The 20,599-nt window shown below is 36.7% G+C and overlaps 1 protein-coding gene across 2 annotated transcripts; it reads right to left on the bottom strand.

The window, feature by feature from the left end:
* Positions 1-149: 149 nt before the first annotated feature.
* Positions 150-20,222, bottom strand: LOC105318649 (cell cycle checkpoint control protein RAD9A). 2 transcript variants are annotated; one of them, XM_066079004.1, is made up of 13 exons: positions 20,088-20,222; positions 18,782-18,852; positions 18,370-18,516; positions 18,030-18,144; positions 17,632-17,731; positions 17,216-17,322; positions 16,773-16,879; positions 16,252-16,316; positions 15,868-15,993; positions 15,576-15,668; positions 15,148-15,373; positions 14,598-14,684; positions 150-467 (listed from the first exon to the last, which is right to left on the bottom strand). In XM_066079004.1, exons 1-13 carry the CDS (start codon positions 20,119-20,121, stop codon positions 339-341), a joined length of 1,407 nt encoding a protein of 468 aa, XP_065935076.1. In that variant the 5' UTR covers positions 20,122-20,222; the 3' UTR covers positions 150-338. The 2 variants fall into 2 exon arrangements, with proteins under 2 accessions (XP_065935076.1, XP_019919035.3); XM_020063476.3 differs by lacking the exons at positions 18,782-18,852; positions 20,088-20,222 and having other exon boundaries at positions 18,389-18,516.
* Positions 20,223-20,599: the final 377 nt, after the last annotated feature.

Raw genomic sequence — 20,599 nt, forward strand, 5'->3', positions numbered from 1 at the left:
TGTAAACTTGACGGATATAACGAATTACGCTTATAACGAAGTTAAATTGGCCGTCCCTGGGACTTCGTTATAAGCGTGTTTTACTGTACATGTATATGCCATTTTCCACTCATATTTGTTCAAATAAGTAAATTATTGAGCACTCAAAATTGATAACAAAAACATTTATTTTATATAATTAACCAAAACAGATACACCAAAAGTAACTGAATTTTGTATCCGACATAAACAATAAACAATACATGTATCAATGTTTATTACGGTAAATAAAACAACATGACTTAAAAGTCATATAGCTACAGCATGAATTCTATAGCTAATGATGTAAAAATAGTTCATTAATCCTCTTCCTCCTCATCTGTATCTTCTACCAGCACTTGACGATGAGAACGGGACCCATTTTGATCCTGTGTTTCCTGAGAGACTGCACTGCTGGCCTGTGACATGCCAAAAAACATGGAGCGGAACTGAAAACAAAACACATATAGATCACAATAAGTGGAAAGATATGCATGGTGTAATCAAGAGATTACGGAATACATACTGTAACAAGAGGCCCATGGGCCACATCGCTCACCTGAGGAACAATAGGTATGATAAAATCAGCTTAATGGAGTCATAATACAAACTATCTGGACAATGTACAATAATACATGTAGATCCTGTATAAATAAAATCCATTTTCCCCTGGATATTCTTATGTTTATAATCATTAGTCCCTTTTCTAACAAGATGATTTTATAGTCTTATCATATGTTGAGTATTGCAGTTCTCAAAATGATCCTTAACAATAGTTTATATATTAGATATAAACGTACATCAAACTATGAACCTTCTCGGGAGGCCAAAGAATTGTCCTGGGGCCAAAGTCTTAACAATTATAAAGAAACATCTGGCTGATTAGTTTCTGAGAAGATTTTTAAAGATTTACCCTATATATTCCTTTGTTAAATTTTGACCCCCCCATTGTGGCCCCACCCTACCCCTGGGGATCATGATTTTCACAACCATGAATCTACACTACCTGAGGATGCTTTCACACACGTTTCAGCTTTCCTGGCTGATTAGTTTCTGAGAAGAAGATTTTTAAAGATTTACTCTGTTTATTCCTATCTAAAACATCGACCTCCCATTGTGGCCCAAACCTACCCCCAGGGTTATGATTTTCACAAATTTGAATCTACACTACCTGAGGATGCTTCCACACAAGTTTCAGCTTTCCTGGCTAATTAGTTTCTGAGAAGAAGATTTTTAAAGATTTACTCTATTTAATCATATGTTAAACTTCGACCCCCCATTGTGGCCCCATTCTACCCCCAGGGGTTATTATTTTCACAACTTTGAATCAACACTACCTGAGGATGCTTCCAAAGAAGTTTCAGGATTGCCGGCTGATTAGTTTCTGAGAAGAAGATTTTTAAAGATTTACTCTATATATTCCTATGTTTAACTTCGATCCCCCATTGTGGCCCCACCCTTCCCCCGGGGGTCATGATTTTCACAACTATGAATTTACACTACCTGAGGATGCATCCACAAAAGTGTCAGCTTTCCTGGCTGATTAGTTTCTAAGAAGAAGATTTTTAAAGATTTACTCTATATATTCCTATTTTAAACTTCGATCCCCCATTGTGGCCCCACCCTACTCCCGGGGGCCATGATTTTCACAACTATGAATCTACACTACCTGAGGATGCTTTCACACAAGTTTCAGCTTTCCTGGCTGAATAGTTTCTGAGAAGAAGATTTTTAAAGATTTACTCTATATATTCCTATGTTAAACTTCGATCCCCCATTGTGGCCTCACCGTACCCCGGGGGTCATGATTTTCACAACTTTGAATCTACACTACCTGAGGATGCTTCCACACAAGTGTCAGCTTTCCTGGCCGATTAGTTTCTGAGAAGAAGATTTTTAAAGATTTATTCTATATATTCCTATGTAAAACTTCGATCCTTCATTGTGGCCCAACCCTACCTCCGGGGATCATGATTTTCACAAATTTGTATCTACATTACCTGATGATGCTTTCACACAAGTTGCAGCTTTCCTGGCTGATTAGTTTCTGAGGAGAAGATTTTTAAAGATTTACTCTATATATTCATTTGTTAAACTTCGACCCCCCCCTTGTGGCCCCACCCTCAGGTGAGCTAAAAAGGTTAAGTTTACAATACAATAAGTTGTTAAAGTTGGTTTCTGGAAGAACAGACTTTGAAAATTTTCTTAATAGATATTGACAAATATTTTACTTTTTTAAGCTTTAGTTTTTAAGATCTGTGTACAAACATAGAATTGTGAGCAAATCGCTGTACATATCTTGCTTATAATTCGAAGCTTAACACTCAAATATGGTTAGTAAATAGAAATTGTAAACAATTAAACACAAGAAACATGCACTACATGTATAACAAATAAAGAACACAATTTATTTTTTCGAAATGAATCATATATATATACATGTATATACCTACATATTTCCGTCAGCAATATCAAACTCTATTTAAACTGAATAAACTCGAAAAAATGCCGAGCATCTCAACAAAACCTATTGCATTAATCTACATGTACCATTACGCAAAAGATAATGCCGAATTACCGATAGAATGAATTGTATTTCAGTACCCGTCCCCTACATCCGATTTTGCTTAATTTGCGCAGGTAAACAGTTAACTGTTTGATTTACCGAAGTCTCTGTTTGATTTGATACGTAAAAATCACGAAATACAGACGATAGTTTCCAGGTTACAAAGCATAATGAGAACGAAACGAAAATCAGAACAAGCTAACACCAACGTCATGTGTGAAAACTGTCAACGCATTGAAATATTTAGCCTCAATTTACTTCACAAAATCGGCACCAATATATTTTGTATGTTTCAAAATTTCCCTTCATACGCGAACTGTTGCACAACAAGCAAATTCATCATAGTCAGATCGACCCTTTTTCGTATAATGTCATGGCTGCTTTAAACAAAGAACCTCGTTTTAGAAGTATGGAATCATTTTACCGGATGCCGAACCCGAAGCTATTAAACTGATTGAAACACGCATTTCCTTTATTATTATTTTCGTAATAACTCAGATTTGAAACAAAATTTCCACTTAATTTTTGCAATTTATATTTTCCTTCCCATAAGGATAATTTATGCTAAACTATGTTGAATTTGCCTCGGTAGTTCTTGAGAAGAAGATTTTTAAAAATGCACCCCCCTTTTTCTACAGTTTCAAGGTTTTCTCCGCTTTGAATACAGATCAAACTTTTATTTCTGCAATTTATATTCGCCCTCCCATAAGGATGATTTGTGCCAAATTTGGTTGAAATTGGATAAGCGGTTTTAGAGAAGAAGTTCAAAATATAAAAAGTTTACAGACGGACAGACGGACGGACAGACGGACGACGGACAAAATGTGATCAGAATAGCTCACTTGAGCTTTCAGCTCAGGTGAGCTAATAAAGAGATTACAAAAAACTATGGACTTTCAGCTCAACATGGCACACATACAAGAATAGATAGATCTCGAACAATATTACAAATTATTCATCATTACCGGTGTCATATAATATTTTGAACCCCGCGATATATTGAACCCGGGTTCAAAATATCGCTGCGATATATTGAACCCCCCCATAAAATATTGAACCCAGGTTCAATATTTTATGGCCGCGATATTTTGAACCCCCCTCTATTTTTCATTGGTATTGGAGAGGGGGTTCAAAATATTATGGCTGCGATATATTGAACCCCCTACCTTTTTCCAATTCCCATTGGATAGGGGGTTCAAAATATTATGGCCGTGATATTTTGAACCCCCCTCTATTTTTCATTGCTATTGGAGAGGGGGTTCAAAATATTATGGCCGCGATATTATGAACCCCCTTCTATTTTTCATTGGTATTGGAGAGGGGGTTCAAAATATTATGGTTGCGATATATTGAACCCCCTACTTTTTTCCAATTCCGATTGGATAGGGGGTTCAAAATATTATGGCTGCGATATTTTGAACCCCCCTCTATTTTTCATTGCTATTGGAGAGGGGGTTCAAAATATTATGGCCGCGATAATTTGAACCCCCTACCTTTTTAGCTCACCGAGACGAAGTCAAGGAGAGCTTATGCTATACCCTCGGCGTCGGCGGTGGCGTCGGCGTCGGCGTCCGGACCTGGTTAAAGTTTTTGTTGCAGGTCCTGTATCTAAGCTATTACTTGTCCTATCTTCACCAAACTTGCATGGATGATGCATCTGGACCTACTTATGGACTTGAAAGACTTGGATGCTGAATCTGGGTCCTAAATTTCAGATGCTGGAGGAGGTTAAGGTTGTTGGACCAGGTTAAAGTTTTTGTTGCAGGTGCCCTTTGATAGCAATATCTTAGTTACTGCTGGTCCGTACTTCACCAAACTTGCATGGATGGTGTGTCTTATGATACTGATGCACCAGACAGGCTTGAGTGCTGAATCTGAGCTATAGGTTTCGGATGCTGGAGGAGGTTAAGGTTTTTGGAGCAGGTTAAAGTTTTTGTTGCAGGTGCCGATTGATAGCAATATCTAAGTTACTACTGGTCCTAACTTCACCAAACTTGTATGGCTGATGCGTCTTATGATACTGATGCACCTGACAAGCTTGAATGCTGAATCTTAGCAATAGGTTTCGGATGCTGGAAGAGGTTAAGGTTTTTAGAGCTGGTTAAAGTTTTTGTTGCAGGTGCCCTCTGATGATTATATCTTAGTTACTACTGGTCCTAACTTCACCAAACTTGTATGGATGGTGCGTCTTATGATACTGATGCACCTGACAAGCTGGAATGCTGAATCTGAGCCATAGGTTTCGGATGCTGGAGGAGGTTAAGGTTTTAAGAGCTGGTTAAATAAAGTTTTTGAAACAGGTGCACTCTGATGATATCTTAGTTATTACTTGTCCTTACTTCACCAGACTTTCATGGATGGTGCGTCTTAAGATACTGATGCACCTGACAGGCTTGAATGCTGAGTCTGAGCCATAGGTTTTGGATGCTGGATAAAGTTAAATTTTTTGGAACAGGTCACATGTTTAATAGATGATAGCACTATTTTAAACTTGTATAGTTGATTTAACTGTAATATGAATGAATCGCAGAGGTAGCTTCAGATGCAGAGCTTGATCTCCATTATCAAGGATGCTAAAAAATATATCTTAGTTATTACAGGTCCTAACTTCACCAAACTTGAATGGATGGTGTGTCTTATGATACAGATGCACCTGACAGGCATGGATGCTGAATCTGAGCCATAGGTTGCGGATGCTGGAGGAAGTTAAGGTTTTAATTGCTAGTGCCCTCTGATGATGATATCTTAGTTATTACTGGTCCAAACTTCACCAAACTTGCATGGATAATGCGTCTTATGATACCAATGCACCTGATGGGCTTGAATTCTGAATCTGAGCCATAGGTTTCGGATGCTGGATGAGGTTTAGTTTTTTGGAACAGGTGACATGTTTTATAGATGATAGCTTGCATAGTTGATTTAACTTTATTATAAATTAAACGCAGAGGTTGCTTCAGATGCAGAGCCTGATCTCCATTATCAAGGATGCTAAAGAAATCTCCTACCTCACTCAAACCAGCTCGATAGATAGATGTGTTTATGATAAATGATATAACATGATTTTTATGATATAGTATTGTATGATATGAAACAATATTGTTTGATATGATACAATATGATATCATATGTTATATTATAAAAAGTATAAAAATACGATACGATATGATATTGTATCAATTTTTTTTAGCTCACCGAGACGAAGTCAGGGGGAGCTTATGCTATACCCTCGGCGTCGGCGTCGGCGTCCGGACCTGGTTAAAGTTTTTGTTGCATGTCCTGTATCTAAGCTATTACTTGTCCTATCTTCACCAAACTTGCATGGATGATGCATCTGGACCTACTTATGGACTTGAAAGACTAGGATGCTGAATCTGGATTTGGATAGGGGGTTCAAAATATTATGGCCGTGATATTTTGAACCCCCCTCTATTTTTCATTGCTATTGGAGAGGGGGTTCAAAATATTATGGCCGCGATATTATGAACCCCCTTCTATTTTTCATTGGTATTGGAGAGGGGGTTCAAAATATTATGGTTGCGATATATTGAACCCCCTACTTTTTTCCAATTCCGATTGGATAGGGGGTTCAAAATATTATGGCTGCGATATTTTGAACCCCCCTCTATTTTTCATTGCTATTGGAGAGGGGGTTCAAAATATTATGGCCGCGATAATTTGAACCCCCTACCTTTTTAGCTCACCGAGACGAAGTCAAGGAGAGCTTATGCTATACCCTCGGCGTCGGCGGTGGCGTCGGCGTCGGCGTCCGGACCTGGTTAAAGTTTTTGTTGCAGGTCCTGTATCTAAGCTATTACTTGTCCTATCTTCACCAAACTTGCATGGATGATGCATCTGGACCTACTTATGGACTTGAAAGACTTGGATGCTGAATCTGGGTCCTAAATTTCAGATGCTGGAGGAGGTTAAGGTTGTTGGACCAGGTTAAAGTTTTTGTTGCAGGTGCCCTTTGATAGCAATATCTTAGTTACTGCTGGTCCGTACTTCACCAAACTTGCATGGATGGTGTGTCTTATGATACTGATGCACCAGACAGGCTTGAGTGCTGAATCTGAGCTATAGGTTTCGGATGCTGGAGGAGGTTAAGGTTTTTGGAGCAGGTTAAAGTTTTTGTTGCAGGTGCCGATTGATAGCAATATCTAAGTTACTACTGGTCCTAACTTCACCAAACTTGTATGGCTGATGCGTCTTATGATACTGATGCACCTGACAAGCTTGAATGCTGAATCTTAGCAATAGGTTTCGGATGCTGGAAGAGGTTAAGGTTTTTAGAGCTGGTTAAAGTTTTTGTTGCAGGTGCCCTCTGATGATTATATCTTAGTTACTACTGGTCCTAACTTCACCAAACTTGTATGGATGGTGCGTCTTATGATACTGATGCACCTGACAAGCTGGAATGCTGAATCTGAGCCATAGGTTTCGGATGCTGGAGGAGGTTAAGGTTTTAAGAGCTGGTTAAATAAAGTTTTTGAAACAGGTGCACTCTGATGATATCTTAGTTATTACTTGTCCTTACTTCACCAGACTTTCATGGATGGTGCGTCTTAAGATACTGATGCACCTGACAGGCTTGAATGCTGAGTCTGAGCCATAGGTTTTGGATGCTGGATAAAGTTAAATTTTTTGGAACAGGTCACATGTTTAATAGATGATAGCACTATTTTAAACTTGTATAGTTGATTTAACTGTAATATGAATGAATCGCAGAGGTAGCTTCAGATGCAGAGCTTGATCTCCATTATCAAGGATGCTAAAAAATATATCTTAGTTATTACAGGTCCTAACTTCACCAAACTTGAATGGATGGTGTGTCTTATGATACAGATGCACCTGACAGGCATGGATGCTGAATCTGAGCCATAGGTTGCGGATGCTGGAGGAAGTTAAGGTTTTAATTGCTAGTGCCCTCTGATGATGATATCTTAGTTATTACTGGTCCAAACTTCACCAAACTTGCATGGATAATGCGTCTTATGATACCAATGCACCTGATGGGCTTGAATTCTGAATCTGAGCCATAGGTTTCGGATGCTGGATGAGGTTTAGTTTTTTGGAACAGGTGACATGTTTTATAGATGATAGCTTGCATAGTTGATTTAACTTTATTATAAATTAAACGCAGAGGTTGCTTCAGATGCAGAGCCTGATCTCCATTATCAAGGATGCTAAAGAAATCTCCTACCTCACTCAAACCAGCTCGATAGATAGATGTGTTTATGATAAATGATATAACATGATTTTTATGATATAGTATTGTATGATATGAAACAATATTGTTTGATATGATACAATATGATATCATATGTTATATTATAAAAAGTATAAAAATACGATACGATATGATATTGTATCAATTTTTTTTAGCTCACCGAGACGAAGTCAGGGGGAGCTTATGCTATACCCTCGGCGTCGGCGTCGGCGTCCGGACCTGGTTAAAGTTTTTGTTGCATGTCCTGTATCTAAGCTATTACTTGTCCTATCTTCACCAAACTTGCATGGATGATGCATCTGGACCTACTTATGGACTTGAAAGACTAGGATGCTGAATCTGAGTCCTAAATTTCAGATGCTGGAGGAGGTTAAGGTTGTTGGACCAGGTTAAAGTTTTTGTTGCAGGTGCCCTTTGATAGCAATATCTAAGTTACTGCAGGTCCGTACTTCACCAAACTTGCATGGATGGTGTGTCTTATGATACTGATGCACCAGACAGGCTTGAATGCTGAATCTGAGCTATAGGTTTCGGATGCTGGAGGAGGTTAAGGTTTTTGGAGCAGGTTAAAGTTTTTGTTGCAGGTGCCCTTTGATAGCAATATCTAAGTTACTGCAGGTCAGTACTTCACCAAACTTGCATGGATGGTGTGTCTTATGATACTGATGCACCAGACAGGCCTAATGCTGAATCTGAGCTATAGGTTTCGGATGCTGGAGGAGGTTAAGGTTTTTGGAGCAGGTTAAAGTTTTTGTTGCAGGTGCCCTTTGATAGCAATATCTAAGTTACTGCTGGTCCGTAGTTCACCAAACTTGCATGGATGGTGTGTCTTATGATACTGATGCACCAGGCAGGCTTGGGTGCTGAATCTGAGCTATAGGTTACAGATGCTGAAAGAGGTTAAGGTTTTTAGAGCTGGTTAAAGTTTTTGTTGCAGGTGCCCTCTGATGATGATATCTTAGTTACTGCAGGTCCGTACTTCACCAAACTTGCATGGATGGTGTGTCTTATGATACTGATGCACCAGACAGGCTTGAATGCTGAATCTGAGCTATAGGTTTCGGATGCTGGAGGAGGTTAAGGTTTTTGGAGCAGGTTAAAGTTTTTGTTGCAGGTGCCCTTTGATAGCAATATCTAAGTTACTGCTGGTCCGTACTTCACCAAACTTGCATGGATGGTGCGTCTTATGATACTGATGCACCTGACAGGCTTGAATGCTGAATCTGAGCCATAGGTTTCAGATGCTGGATATGGTTAAGTTTTTTGGAACAGGTCACATGTTTAATAGATGATAGTACTATTTCAAACTTGCATAGTTGACTAAACTGTAATATGAATGAATCACAGAGGAAACTTCAGATGCAGAGCTTGATCTCATTTATCAAGGATGCTAAAAAATATATCTTAGTTATTACAGGTCCTAACTTCACCAAACTTGAATGGATGGTGTGTCTTATGATACAGATGCACCTGACAGGCATGGATGCTGAATCTGAGCCATAGGTTGTGGATGCTGGAGCAGGTTAAGTTTTAATTGCTTGTGCCCTACTGATGATGATATCTTAGTTATTACTGGTCTGAACTTCACCAAACTTGCATGGAGATGGGTCTTATGTATACTGATGCACCTGACAGGCTTGAATGCTGAATCTGAGCCATAGGTTTCGGATGCTGGATGAGGTTTAGATTTTTTTGAACAGGTCACATGATTTATAGATAATAGCTTGCATAGTTGATTTAACTATATTATAAATGAAACGCAGAGGTTGCTTCAGATGCAGAGCCTGATCTCCATTATCAAGGATGCTAAAGAAATCTCCTACCTCACTTAAACCTGCTTGATAGAAAGATGAGGTTGTTGTTAAATGATATAACACGATTCCTATGATAAAGTATTGTATGATATGAAACACTTTTGTTTAATATGATACAATATAATATCATATGTTATATTGTAAAAAGTTATATGATATGATATTGTATCAATTTTTTGGATATTTTATGATTTGATAGTGTATCATGATATTGTTTTGTATAGTATTGTATATTATGATACAATATTATATTGTATCATATGATATTGTATAATATGATATTGGTTTCTGTAATTTACAATTATATCACGCTGAACTATATTATATGATATTGTAATATTATATATTATCGTATCATACGATATTGTTTAATATGATATTGGTTTATATGATATATTATTGTATCATATGATACAATATGTATGTATAATATTGTATTATATAATATTTTACTTTATCACATAATATTGTATCATTTGATATGATACAATGTTATATCAAATTATATTGTATCATATGATACAATATCATATTATGTATCAAATATTATACAATATCATACAATACAATATATCATACTATATTATACAATATAATATCATATGTTTCAATGTTATGATGTATTATGTAATATGATATTGTATCATTTAATACAATATTGTATTATATATAATAATGTTGTATTATGTGATCAAATACAATAAGGTTTAACACAATACAATGTCATTTCATATTTACAATATCGTCTTTGTTTATTACAGTATTTTATTGTATTATATGATATATATTGTAAGTATGATAGGATGCAATATTTAATTTTATATTATTATATTGATTAATATATGAACATATGATTATCATACAATTTTTTAACAGATGATATATGATTTTGTGTCAAAACAGAATCCATGAATACCCAAGATCAAAAAGTATGATTTTCATATAATATGATAAAGGTGGTCTCATAGGGGTGATGCCTCGTCTCGGTGAGCTTTGTAATCTGTGATTACCTATGTTTCCAATTCCCATTGGAGAGGGGGTTCAAAATATGATGGCAGCGATATTTTGATCCCCCTCTTTTTTTCATTGCTATTGGAGAGGGGGCTCAAAATATTATGGCCGCGATATTTTGAACCCCCAACCTTTTTCCAATTCCCATTGGAGAGGGGGTTCAAAATATTATGGCCGCGATATTTTGAACCATCCTCTATTTTTCATTGCTATTGGAGAGGGGGTTCAAAATATTATGGCTGCGATATATTGAACCTCCTACCTTTTTCCAATTCCCGTTGGAAAGGGGGTTCAAAATGTTATGGCTGCGATATATTGATCCCCCTACCTATTTCTAATTCCCATTGGAGAGGGGGTTCAAAATATTATGGCCGCGATATTATGAACCCCCTTCTATTTTTCATTGGTATTGGAGAGGGGGTTCAAAATATTATGGCTGCGATATATTGAACCCCCTACTTTTTTCCAATTCCCATTGGATAGGGGGTTCAATATATTATGGCCGCGATATTTTGAACCCCCCCCTATTTTTCATTGCTATTGGAGAGGGGTTTCAAAATATTATGGCCGCGATATTTTGAACCCCCCTCTATTTTTTCAATTCCCATTGGAGAGGGGGTTCAAAATATTATGGCCGAGATATTTTGAACCCCCTCTATTTTTCATTGGTATTGGAGAGGGGGTTCAAAATATTATGGCTGCGATATATTGAACCCCCTACCTTTTTCCAATTCCCATTGGAAAGGGGGTTCAAAATATTATGGCTGCGATATTTTGAACCCCCCTCTATTTTTAATTGCTATTGGAGAGGGGGTTCAAAATATTATGGCCGCGATATTTTAAACCCCCTACCTTTTTCCAATTCCCATTGGAGAGGGGTTTCAAAATATTATGGCTGCGATATTTTGAACCCCCCTCTATTTTTCATTGCTATTGGAGAGGGGGTTCAAAATATTATGGCTGCGATATATTGAACCTCCTACCTTTTTCCAATTCCCATTGGAAAGGGGGTTCAAAATGTTATGGCTGCGATATATTGAACCCCCCTACCTTTTTCCGATTCCCATTGGAGAGGGGGTTCAAAATATTATGGCCGCGATATTTTGAACCCCCCTCTTTTTTTCATTGCTATTGGAGAGGGGGTTCAAAATATTATGGCCGCGATATTTTGAACCCCCCTCTTTTTTCATTGGTATTGGAGAGGGGGTTCAAAATATTATGGCTGCGATATATTGAACCCCCTACCTTTTTCCAATTCCCATTGGAAAGGGGGTTCAAAATATTATGGCTGCGATATTTTGAACCCCCCTCTATTTTTAATTGCTATTGGAGAGGGGGTTCAAAATATTATGGCCGCGATATTTTAAACCCCCTACCTTTTTCCAATTCCCATTGGAGAGGGGTTTCAAAATATTATGGCTGCGATATTTTGAACCCCCCTCTATTTTTCATTGCTATTGGAGAGGGGGTTCAAAATATTATGGCTGCGATATATTGAACCTCCTACCTTTTTCCAATTCCCATTGGAAAGGGGGTTCAAAATGTTATGGCTGCGATATTTTGAACCCCCCTACCTTTTTCCGATTCCCATTGGAGAGGGGGTTCAAAATATTATGGCCGCGATATTTTGAACCCCCCTCTTTTTTTCATTGCTATTGGAGAGGGGGTTCAAAATATTATGGCCGCGATATTTTGAACCCCCCTCTTTTTTTCATTGCTATTGGAGAGGGGGTTCAAAATATTATGGCCGCGATATTTTGAACCCCCTCTCCAATAGCAATAAAAAAAGGAGGGGGGTTCAATATATCGCAGCCATAATATTTTGTACCCCCTCTCCAATGGGAATTGGAAACAATAATATTTTGAACCCCCTCTCCAATAGCAAAAAAAAATAGAGGGGGATTCAAAATATCACGGCCATAATATTTTGAACCCCTTCTCCAATGGGAATTGGAAATAGGTAGGGGGTTCAATATATCGCAGCCATAATATTTTGAACCCCCTCTCCAATAGCAATAAAAAAAGGAGGGGGGTTCAAAATATCACGGCCATAATATTTTGAACCCCCTCTCCAATGGGAATTGGAAATAGGTAGGGGGTTCAATATATCGCAGCCATAATATTTTGAACCCCCTCTCCAATTGGAATTGGAAATAGGTAGGGGGTTCAATATATCGCAGCCATAATATTTTGAACCCCCTCTGCAATAGCAATAAAAAAAGGAGGGGGGTTCAATATATCGCAGTCATAATATTTTGAACCCCTTCTCCAATGGGAATTGGAAACAATAATATTTTGAACCCCCTCTCCAATAGCAAAAAAAAAATAGAGGGGGATTCAAAATATCACGGCCATAATATTTTGAACCCCCTCTCCAATGGGAATTGGAAATAGGTAGGGGTTCAATATATCGCAGTAATAATATTTTGAACCCCCTCTGCAATATAGCAATAAAAAAAGGTGGGGGGGGGGGGTTCAAAATATCGCAGCCATAATATTTTTAACCCCCTCTCCAATGGGAATTGGAAACAATAATATTTTGAACCCCCTCTCCAATAGTAAAAAAAAATAGAGTGGGATTCAAAATATCGCAGCCATAATATTTTGAACCCCCCTCTCCAATGGGAATTGCAAACAATAATATTTTGAACCCCCTCTAGATCTCCAATAGCAAAAAAAAAATAGAGGGGGATTCAAAATATCACGGCCATAATATTTTGAACCCCCTCTCCAATGGGAATTGGAAATAGGTAGGGGTTCAAAATATCGCAGCCATAATATTTGAACCCCCTCTCCAAAGGAAATTGGAAACAGTAGGGGATTCAATATATCGCAGCCATAATTTTTTGAACCCCCTCTCCAATGGGAATTGGAAATAGGTAGGGGGTTCAATATATCGCAGCCATAATATTTTGAACCCCCTCTCCAATGGGAATTGGAAACAATAATATTTTGAACCCCCTCTCCAATAGCAAAAAAAAATAGAGGGGGGTTCAATATATATCGCAGCCATAATATTTTGAACCCCCTCTCCAATGGGAATTGGAAATAGGTAGGGGGTTCAAAATATCGCAGCCATAATATTTTGAACCCCCTCACCAAAGGAAATTGGAAACAGTAGGGGGTTCAAAATATCGCAGCCATAATATTTTGAACCCCCTCTCCAATGGGAATTGGAAATAGGTAGGGGTTCAAAATATCGCAGCCGTAATATTTGAACCCCCTCTCCAAAGGAAATTGGAAATAGGTAGGGGGTTCAATATATATTGCAGCCATAATATTTTGAACCCCCTCTCCAATAGCAAAAAAAAAAGAAGGGGGGTTCAATATATATCGCAGCCATAATATTTTGAACCCCCTCTCCAATGGGAATTGGAAATAGGTAGGGGGTTCAAAATATCGCAGCCATAATATTTTGAACCCCCTCACCAAAGGAAATTGGAAACAGTAGGGGGTTCAAAATATCGCAGCCATAATATTTTGAACCCCCTCTCCAATGGGAATTGGAAATAGGTAGGGGGTTCAATATATCGCAGCCATAATATTTTGAACCCCCTCTCCAATAACAAAAAAAAAAGGAGGGGGGTTCAATATATCGCAGCCATAATATTTTGAACCCCCTCTCCAATGGGAATTGGAAATAGGTAGGGGGTTCAATATATCGTGGCCATAATATTTTGAACCCCTTCTCCAAGAGCAATGAAATTTCGAGAGGGTTTCAAAATATCGCGGCCATAATATTTTGAACCCGGGGTTCAATATTTTATGGGGGGGGTCAATATATCGCAGCGATATTTTGAACCCGGGTTCATAATATCGCATAATATATTGAACCCGGGTTCAATATTTCGCGGTATCAAAATATTATATGACACCGGTACATTGTACCCTCTCTGAAGAAACATCTTAATAGGAAATCACATTCTTAATCCTGCTTGGAAAGAACAAGTACATATCTAACCTTTTTCTGTGGTGGTGTGCCTGGCACTGGCATGTCTTCTTCTTCTTCATCATCATCACCAGCAGCATGAACATCTTCCAAGACACTCTGAAAAAAGTAAGGATACATAATTAACATGTATTTTTACGATTCAATATGTAAATTTAAACATCTTAAAATTCATAGAATTAAAATACCCGGTAAATGGATATAATGCATCTATATTTAAAATGTATAGTATATGTGTATCTGTATATGTTTATTTAATTCCTGTACTCTTCTTTACTTGACTATGCTTTCGTACATTTGTAAATATTTTTGTTTTTTGTACCTTATGTATCATTGATATGGTTTGAGAGAAATAAACATTAATTCATATCTAAATTCCATAGAACTTTATCATTCTTTAATAGTACCCTATACAAACATAGGTAATTACAGAAACAAAATAAGCAGTAATATAACAGTTAATATGTGTCAATTTGAAATCTCAATAAAAAAAACAGCAGTAAAAATAATGAAATGGATATCTTTGACATCTAAAGTACATGTATTGATAGAAAAGGCTCACCTGATGTAAATTAGGTTGTATGACAGGACTGGGTCTATCATCTTGGGACGATGTATTCAGAGAAGACCTACTGCTACATGGAGGAAAGGCTTTCCCTGTGTGTGATTGTTTGGTGTTAGTTACTGGAACACTTGCAGCTCTAGCAATGTTAGGTACAAGTATCTCATCATCAAAGTCATCATCCATTAAATCAGCATCATTTGACAATTTATTTCTCTCTTGGAGCCTGCAATGGAAATTTAAGAAACAAAAATCTACCAGTAATTAAAATCACGTCTTTGATTGGCCACAACAATTCTAAGACATAAAGATTTTTCAAGTATTTTCAAATGATTTATTTTAATCTGACATGTTTGATACACTGTAAAAGAAAAACATGATCAATTCACATCCTATCAAAGTTGTACACAACAAAATGCAATAAATACCTGTTATGATTTGAGTTTGTGTAGTTATTGGACTGGTTTTGTGACCTTCCTCTATTCAATCTCCCTCTACTGGCATAAGATCTCGATCCAGTACTGTAAAAAAAAGATGTACCCGGTAAGTAAAATTCATACAATCATTTTTTCCTTTATTATTTCCAATAAATCTGACAAATTTAATAGAAGTCAATTAACACTGAGCAGTTTACTGTCCAAAAGAGTCATGAAATTAATAGTTTTAGTATGGAAAATAAAGGGAAAATGAGACAGAGTCTGTCAACATAATCCTTATTACCTGGCGGTTCTTTGCTGCATTGTGGCATTGGATGAGTTACCAGTCTGTGAATGAGATTCTGCTAATGTTGCCAATACAAAGTTAGCTTCAAATGCACTGTCTGCATCTATACTCAGTACAATTGGTCTGGAATATGAAAAGAAAATTCATAAAATTATTAGTGTTACTAATGAAAGATGTCAGACTACATTAGCTTTGAAACTTTCTACTACGGTAATATAACACTGCATGTTAACAAACATTTATTTGCAACTTCTTTCTTTTGCAAAACACTCTCTTGGTTGTAATTAATTAACTTCATTTTACATTGATGTAGCAAAAACATCCCATACATTTTTTCCTAGTGCAAATAAAAGTTGGTTTACAATGTGTTTATACTTTTACCTCCCTGATGTTTCAAACTTGATGTTCAGTGGCATTGCTGTGATTTCTGCAAATGCCAGGACAGCCTGTCAATAGGAAACAAAAGGAAAGTCAAAGCAATGGCACCACATGTTCTATAGACAATGGAATACAGGAGGTCACAAGGCCATGAAGATCAACATGGGATACAGCAATGCTCTTTAACTTAATCAATTTTTTTCCACAGAGAGACTTCTCTGATGTTTCACATATTTTTTTTCAGAGAGCGGCCCATGGACCACATTGCTCACCTGAGCAACAATGATATTGCAATCAATGGAAGGAGATGCTTTTACCATGCATTTTTTGCAAAGTGAAGGCTTGAAATCTTATCAATCATCAGTATGAAAAAGCATTTATGTGCTCCTAATTGCAGTCACACACTTGGCTAAAATTCCTACCAAAATGGCAATTGATTCACAAATCACCTAAATTTTGTACAAAAGCAGCAGTCTTTTTAATTCTTTGCTAGTACATGTGTATTGCAGCATTTGGTTGCTTACTCTGAATTCTTTTAGACAAAAGGTAATATCTGTGTCCACTCCAATCTGACAGTTATCAAATTCATCGGGGTCAAGATTTAGTGCAGTGTGTACCACTTTTGATGGATCTGAAAAAAAAATTGAACAACTGTTCAAGTCTAGAATATGAATATCTTAACACAAAATGTGATGGTACTGATGATAGAGCAGTAGTCCCCTCTCAACAAACAAGATCCAAAATATTTATTCATGTATTGGCAAATATTGGTACATGCAATTATAGTATTTCAAATGTCTGAGAGTTTGCAAGGAGAAATTACTTTTAGGCCCTAAGCATAGAGCACTCTACATTTGCATATAGGCGTTTGTTACAAAGCCAGCTTTTTCTGCAGCAAATCTTTTCATTTCTTTGCTCAAATGTTTTTGCTCTTGGCAAAATAATACATCTTTAAAAAAACTGTTACCTGGTTCATCATCCACATAATTTTTAAATGTAATCTTCTCAGGGGAGACAATCAGAGATACTTCCTCTTGATTGGATTGGAAGTTAATTACTGTGTCACACAACAATCTACAAAATAATGTTTTAAAATCAGTGCAATTTTTTTTTTTACAAAGATGCTAAACAACTTTACTTCTTTATTAATGAGTTCATGGGGTGTTTAGAAGAATTTCCCAGACAAGTAAAATGACAGCAGTAGAAAATGTATGAACAATTTTTGATATCAAATATTTCCACAGGATATGTAAAATATCATGAAAATAAGTTTTCCTGCACTAGAAGATTGCAATTTTTTTGGCATGACTGGACAGAGTTGTATTGCTCTGTAACCTTTAAACAAAGTCACTATTAGTATAAGAAGTATTTATCATAAAGTACCTGGGTTGTGCTGTCAGTTGATTTGGACACATGTCCTTTGAGAACACAGCTTGCAACGTTTCACACTCTATGAAAGCTAAATTGTGTGTCTTCACTATTCCTAATCAAATAAAAGATTACAAAACAATCATTTAGTACAATAAATATATAGCCTATGGAACGATGCAATAGTCTGTCAAATGAAGTTTTCCATGTTGTATAAGGGGAAAATGAAAAAAAAAATTATAGAAACAAAGTAAAATAACAGTAATTACACAAAAATACCCAAATTTTGACATATGAAGTTTAAGTGGAATTTTTGGTACATTTTTGGATTCATCTTTTGACTTAAACTAGACTGTGATTATACTTATGCCTACAATGTAAGGGGATCTACCATCAAGCATGTATTAACTCACCATGTTTACAGTAGAGTTTAAACACCAGTCTTGCTTTCTGTACATTAAGAGTAATCTGACACTTCTCAACTGTCTTTTCCACATTGGACATTGACTTGAAGACTGTCAAACATGACTGAAATAGAAGTTTTCTGAATTAACTTAAAATTGCAACTTTTTTTCTGTCATACTGAAGTCATATGTACCGTACATGCTGAAATGTCATATCTTTAAAGAATACATCAGTGTGTGATTGATTGAGAAAGTTTTCCATGTACATCCACTTATACTATATTCAAGTGACTTATGACTGACAGCTTTTTCATATTTACAAAATGGGAATTTAGAATGAAGGGAGAACCTTGATGGCTATTTTGCACCTGATGGCATCGTCACTCTCCTGGTCGGATATTGGTGGGGTGCCATCGTCATAATGCTGGAAGAAAGTGGGTGAGAACAGGAAGCAGGCGTAGGCTGACCGTGATGAGTTGACGGTTCTTAAAGCTAGCTGTAAATGAACAAGAGTTTACTAGAAAACATGGAGTTAAGAAAGCCACAAGCTCCTAGATATCTAACTCTGTTGAACAGATTGCTCATTTCGATATACATGTACCAGTACTTAGAAAATCCAGGCCGCTATTTTCTACATAGCAAATAACTTTACGTATTGTTCAAGATCCTGGTCATGAGAAAGGCTATTTAGCTGCTTAAATCTTGAATGCAGCCCATTTATCATTTCACTTTTGATGCTGGATTGTTACTTTTGTACATACCCCATGTGCAAGAGGTTCAATGTATAACTCCTCTCCTATCTTTGACAAGGCATGTATAGCTCTCCCAAACACTACAAAGCAAAACAATCATATACTAGTACATATATAATGATTCGTGATTAAAATAAGTATAATGAATCTTGGCAAAGTAGGCCTTTGTACATAATAATTTTAATAAATTATCTAGATATGCAACATGTCTTTCAAATTCCAAGGGCTCAATTGGTCCAATGTTAACCCCTGCTTCAAAATAAAACTTGAATATACACTAAAGACACTTCCTCATATATACAATTAATGTACTGGCATTTTTGGTGCAGTAGATTTTTAGAAAAAATGTTTTGTTAAAACACAGAACTTTTTTTAAAAGGGTGTGACCCTTCATTTGAAGATACTTGAATGCCCTTCACTTTAAGAGGGTTTGTTGCAGGTTTGGCTGAAAGTTATCCTGTGGTTTTAGAGAAGAAGTTAAAACTTAGTCATATTTGAACTTATCTTTAATTGTTTTCTACCATAAGGTTTGTGCTAGAAATATATTTTACATACTTCAATAAAATTTTTACAACCATATGTGTATGTAACAGGTGGTGAACAGTTAAGTTTCAACCTGGAGTTTAACCCTGGGCCCCTGTCATTCTCTGCCAGTGCTCTAAAGACTGATCTTTAGAGACTCAAAATGTTCACTGACAGTAAGTACACTTCTGTTAACTCATTGACACACTACTCTTTTTCAGAAATTTGTCCCAAAATTCTAAGAGTACGGGAAATGCTGTGAAGCTAAGTGTAAAATGGTTAAAAGTCAAGTCTCTCTCAACCAGGACTCGAACCCAGGTTCTCTGGCATACCATGCTAGCGCTTGAGCCAGGTCCCGTACAATCACTAGGTTTAGCTACTTAGCTTGAATTTACCTACATAGCTTTATTTTCCTACCTGTAGAGGGTTTATTTAGTTACTTTTATGCAATTATGCTTTTTACGTAGAAAGACAAAAAGCTGCAAGGAATTGACAACCTATATTTGTACAGTACTGTGTAGTTTTCAGATGTAACCCAGAGCAAAGTTCTAACCCTACATAATTTACCTAGACACGGAGATCTAATTGACCTTTACCTCTGACCTCGATACTCAAGGTCACTGCACAATCATTACCAAAAAGAAACATCTATGAAAGAATTTTGACACTGCAAAGAATGAATGATAGAGATATTATAGCATATCTGTCTCGACATACTCAGATCGTAATCAGTTGTTTATTTTCATGATCATATGATATAAATAACTTTTTAGAAAATGCACCGTAACGTTACCTTTGATATTTACACCCGGAATAACACACTTCATATTTTGATATTCCTATTTCGCGGAAAATCCAAAAATCACTATCAATACACATTTTAAAATTCTTCCTGCGGATAAAACGAAATTGCGGTGGGTATAATAGCCTGAAAAATATGGTATCCCGAATGCATTTTACTTTTTATCGCTTAGTGTAAAACAGAGTGATAAAAAAAAATAGAACTTCAGAATTTATTTCAAAGATCAGCACAGGTAAATATTACTTGATAGGAAAGACTGTCATTATAACAAATGCCCCAACAAACAAATGAAAAATAAACGACTTAAGATATCCGGAAAATGTGTTTGAGGAAAACGGTGAGGACTAATCGCCGGAATGGCGACGGAATAGACGTAGTGACATGTATAAAAAGGTCGATAACTTGTGTTAGGTATAAGCTATCACCATTCGGTTTTCAGTTTTTTGATCTGTGGATAGAGGGCTATCGAAAAATGTAAAAACTTATTTGATAGGTACATGTTT

The sequence above is a fragment of the Magallana gigas genome, chromosome 3, assembly GCF_963853765.1.
Source record: "Magallana gigas chromosome 3, xbMagGiga1.1, whole genome shotgun sequence".
Lineage (NCBI taxonomy): Eukaryota > Metazoa > Mollusca > Bivalvia > Ostreida > Ostreidae > Magallana > Magallana gigas.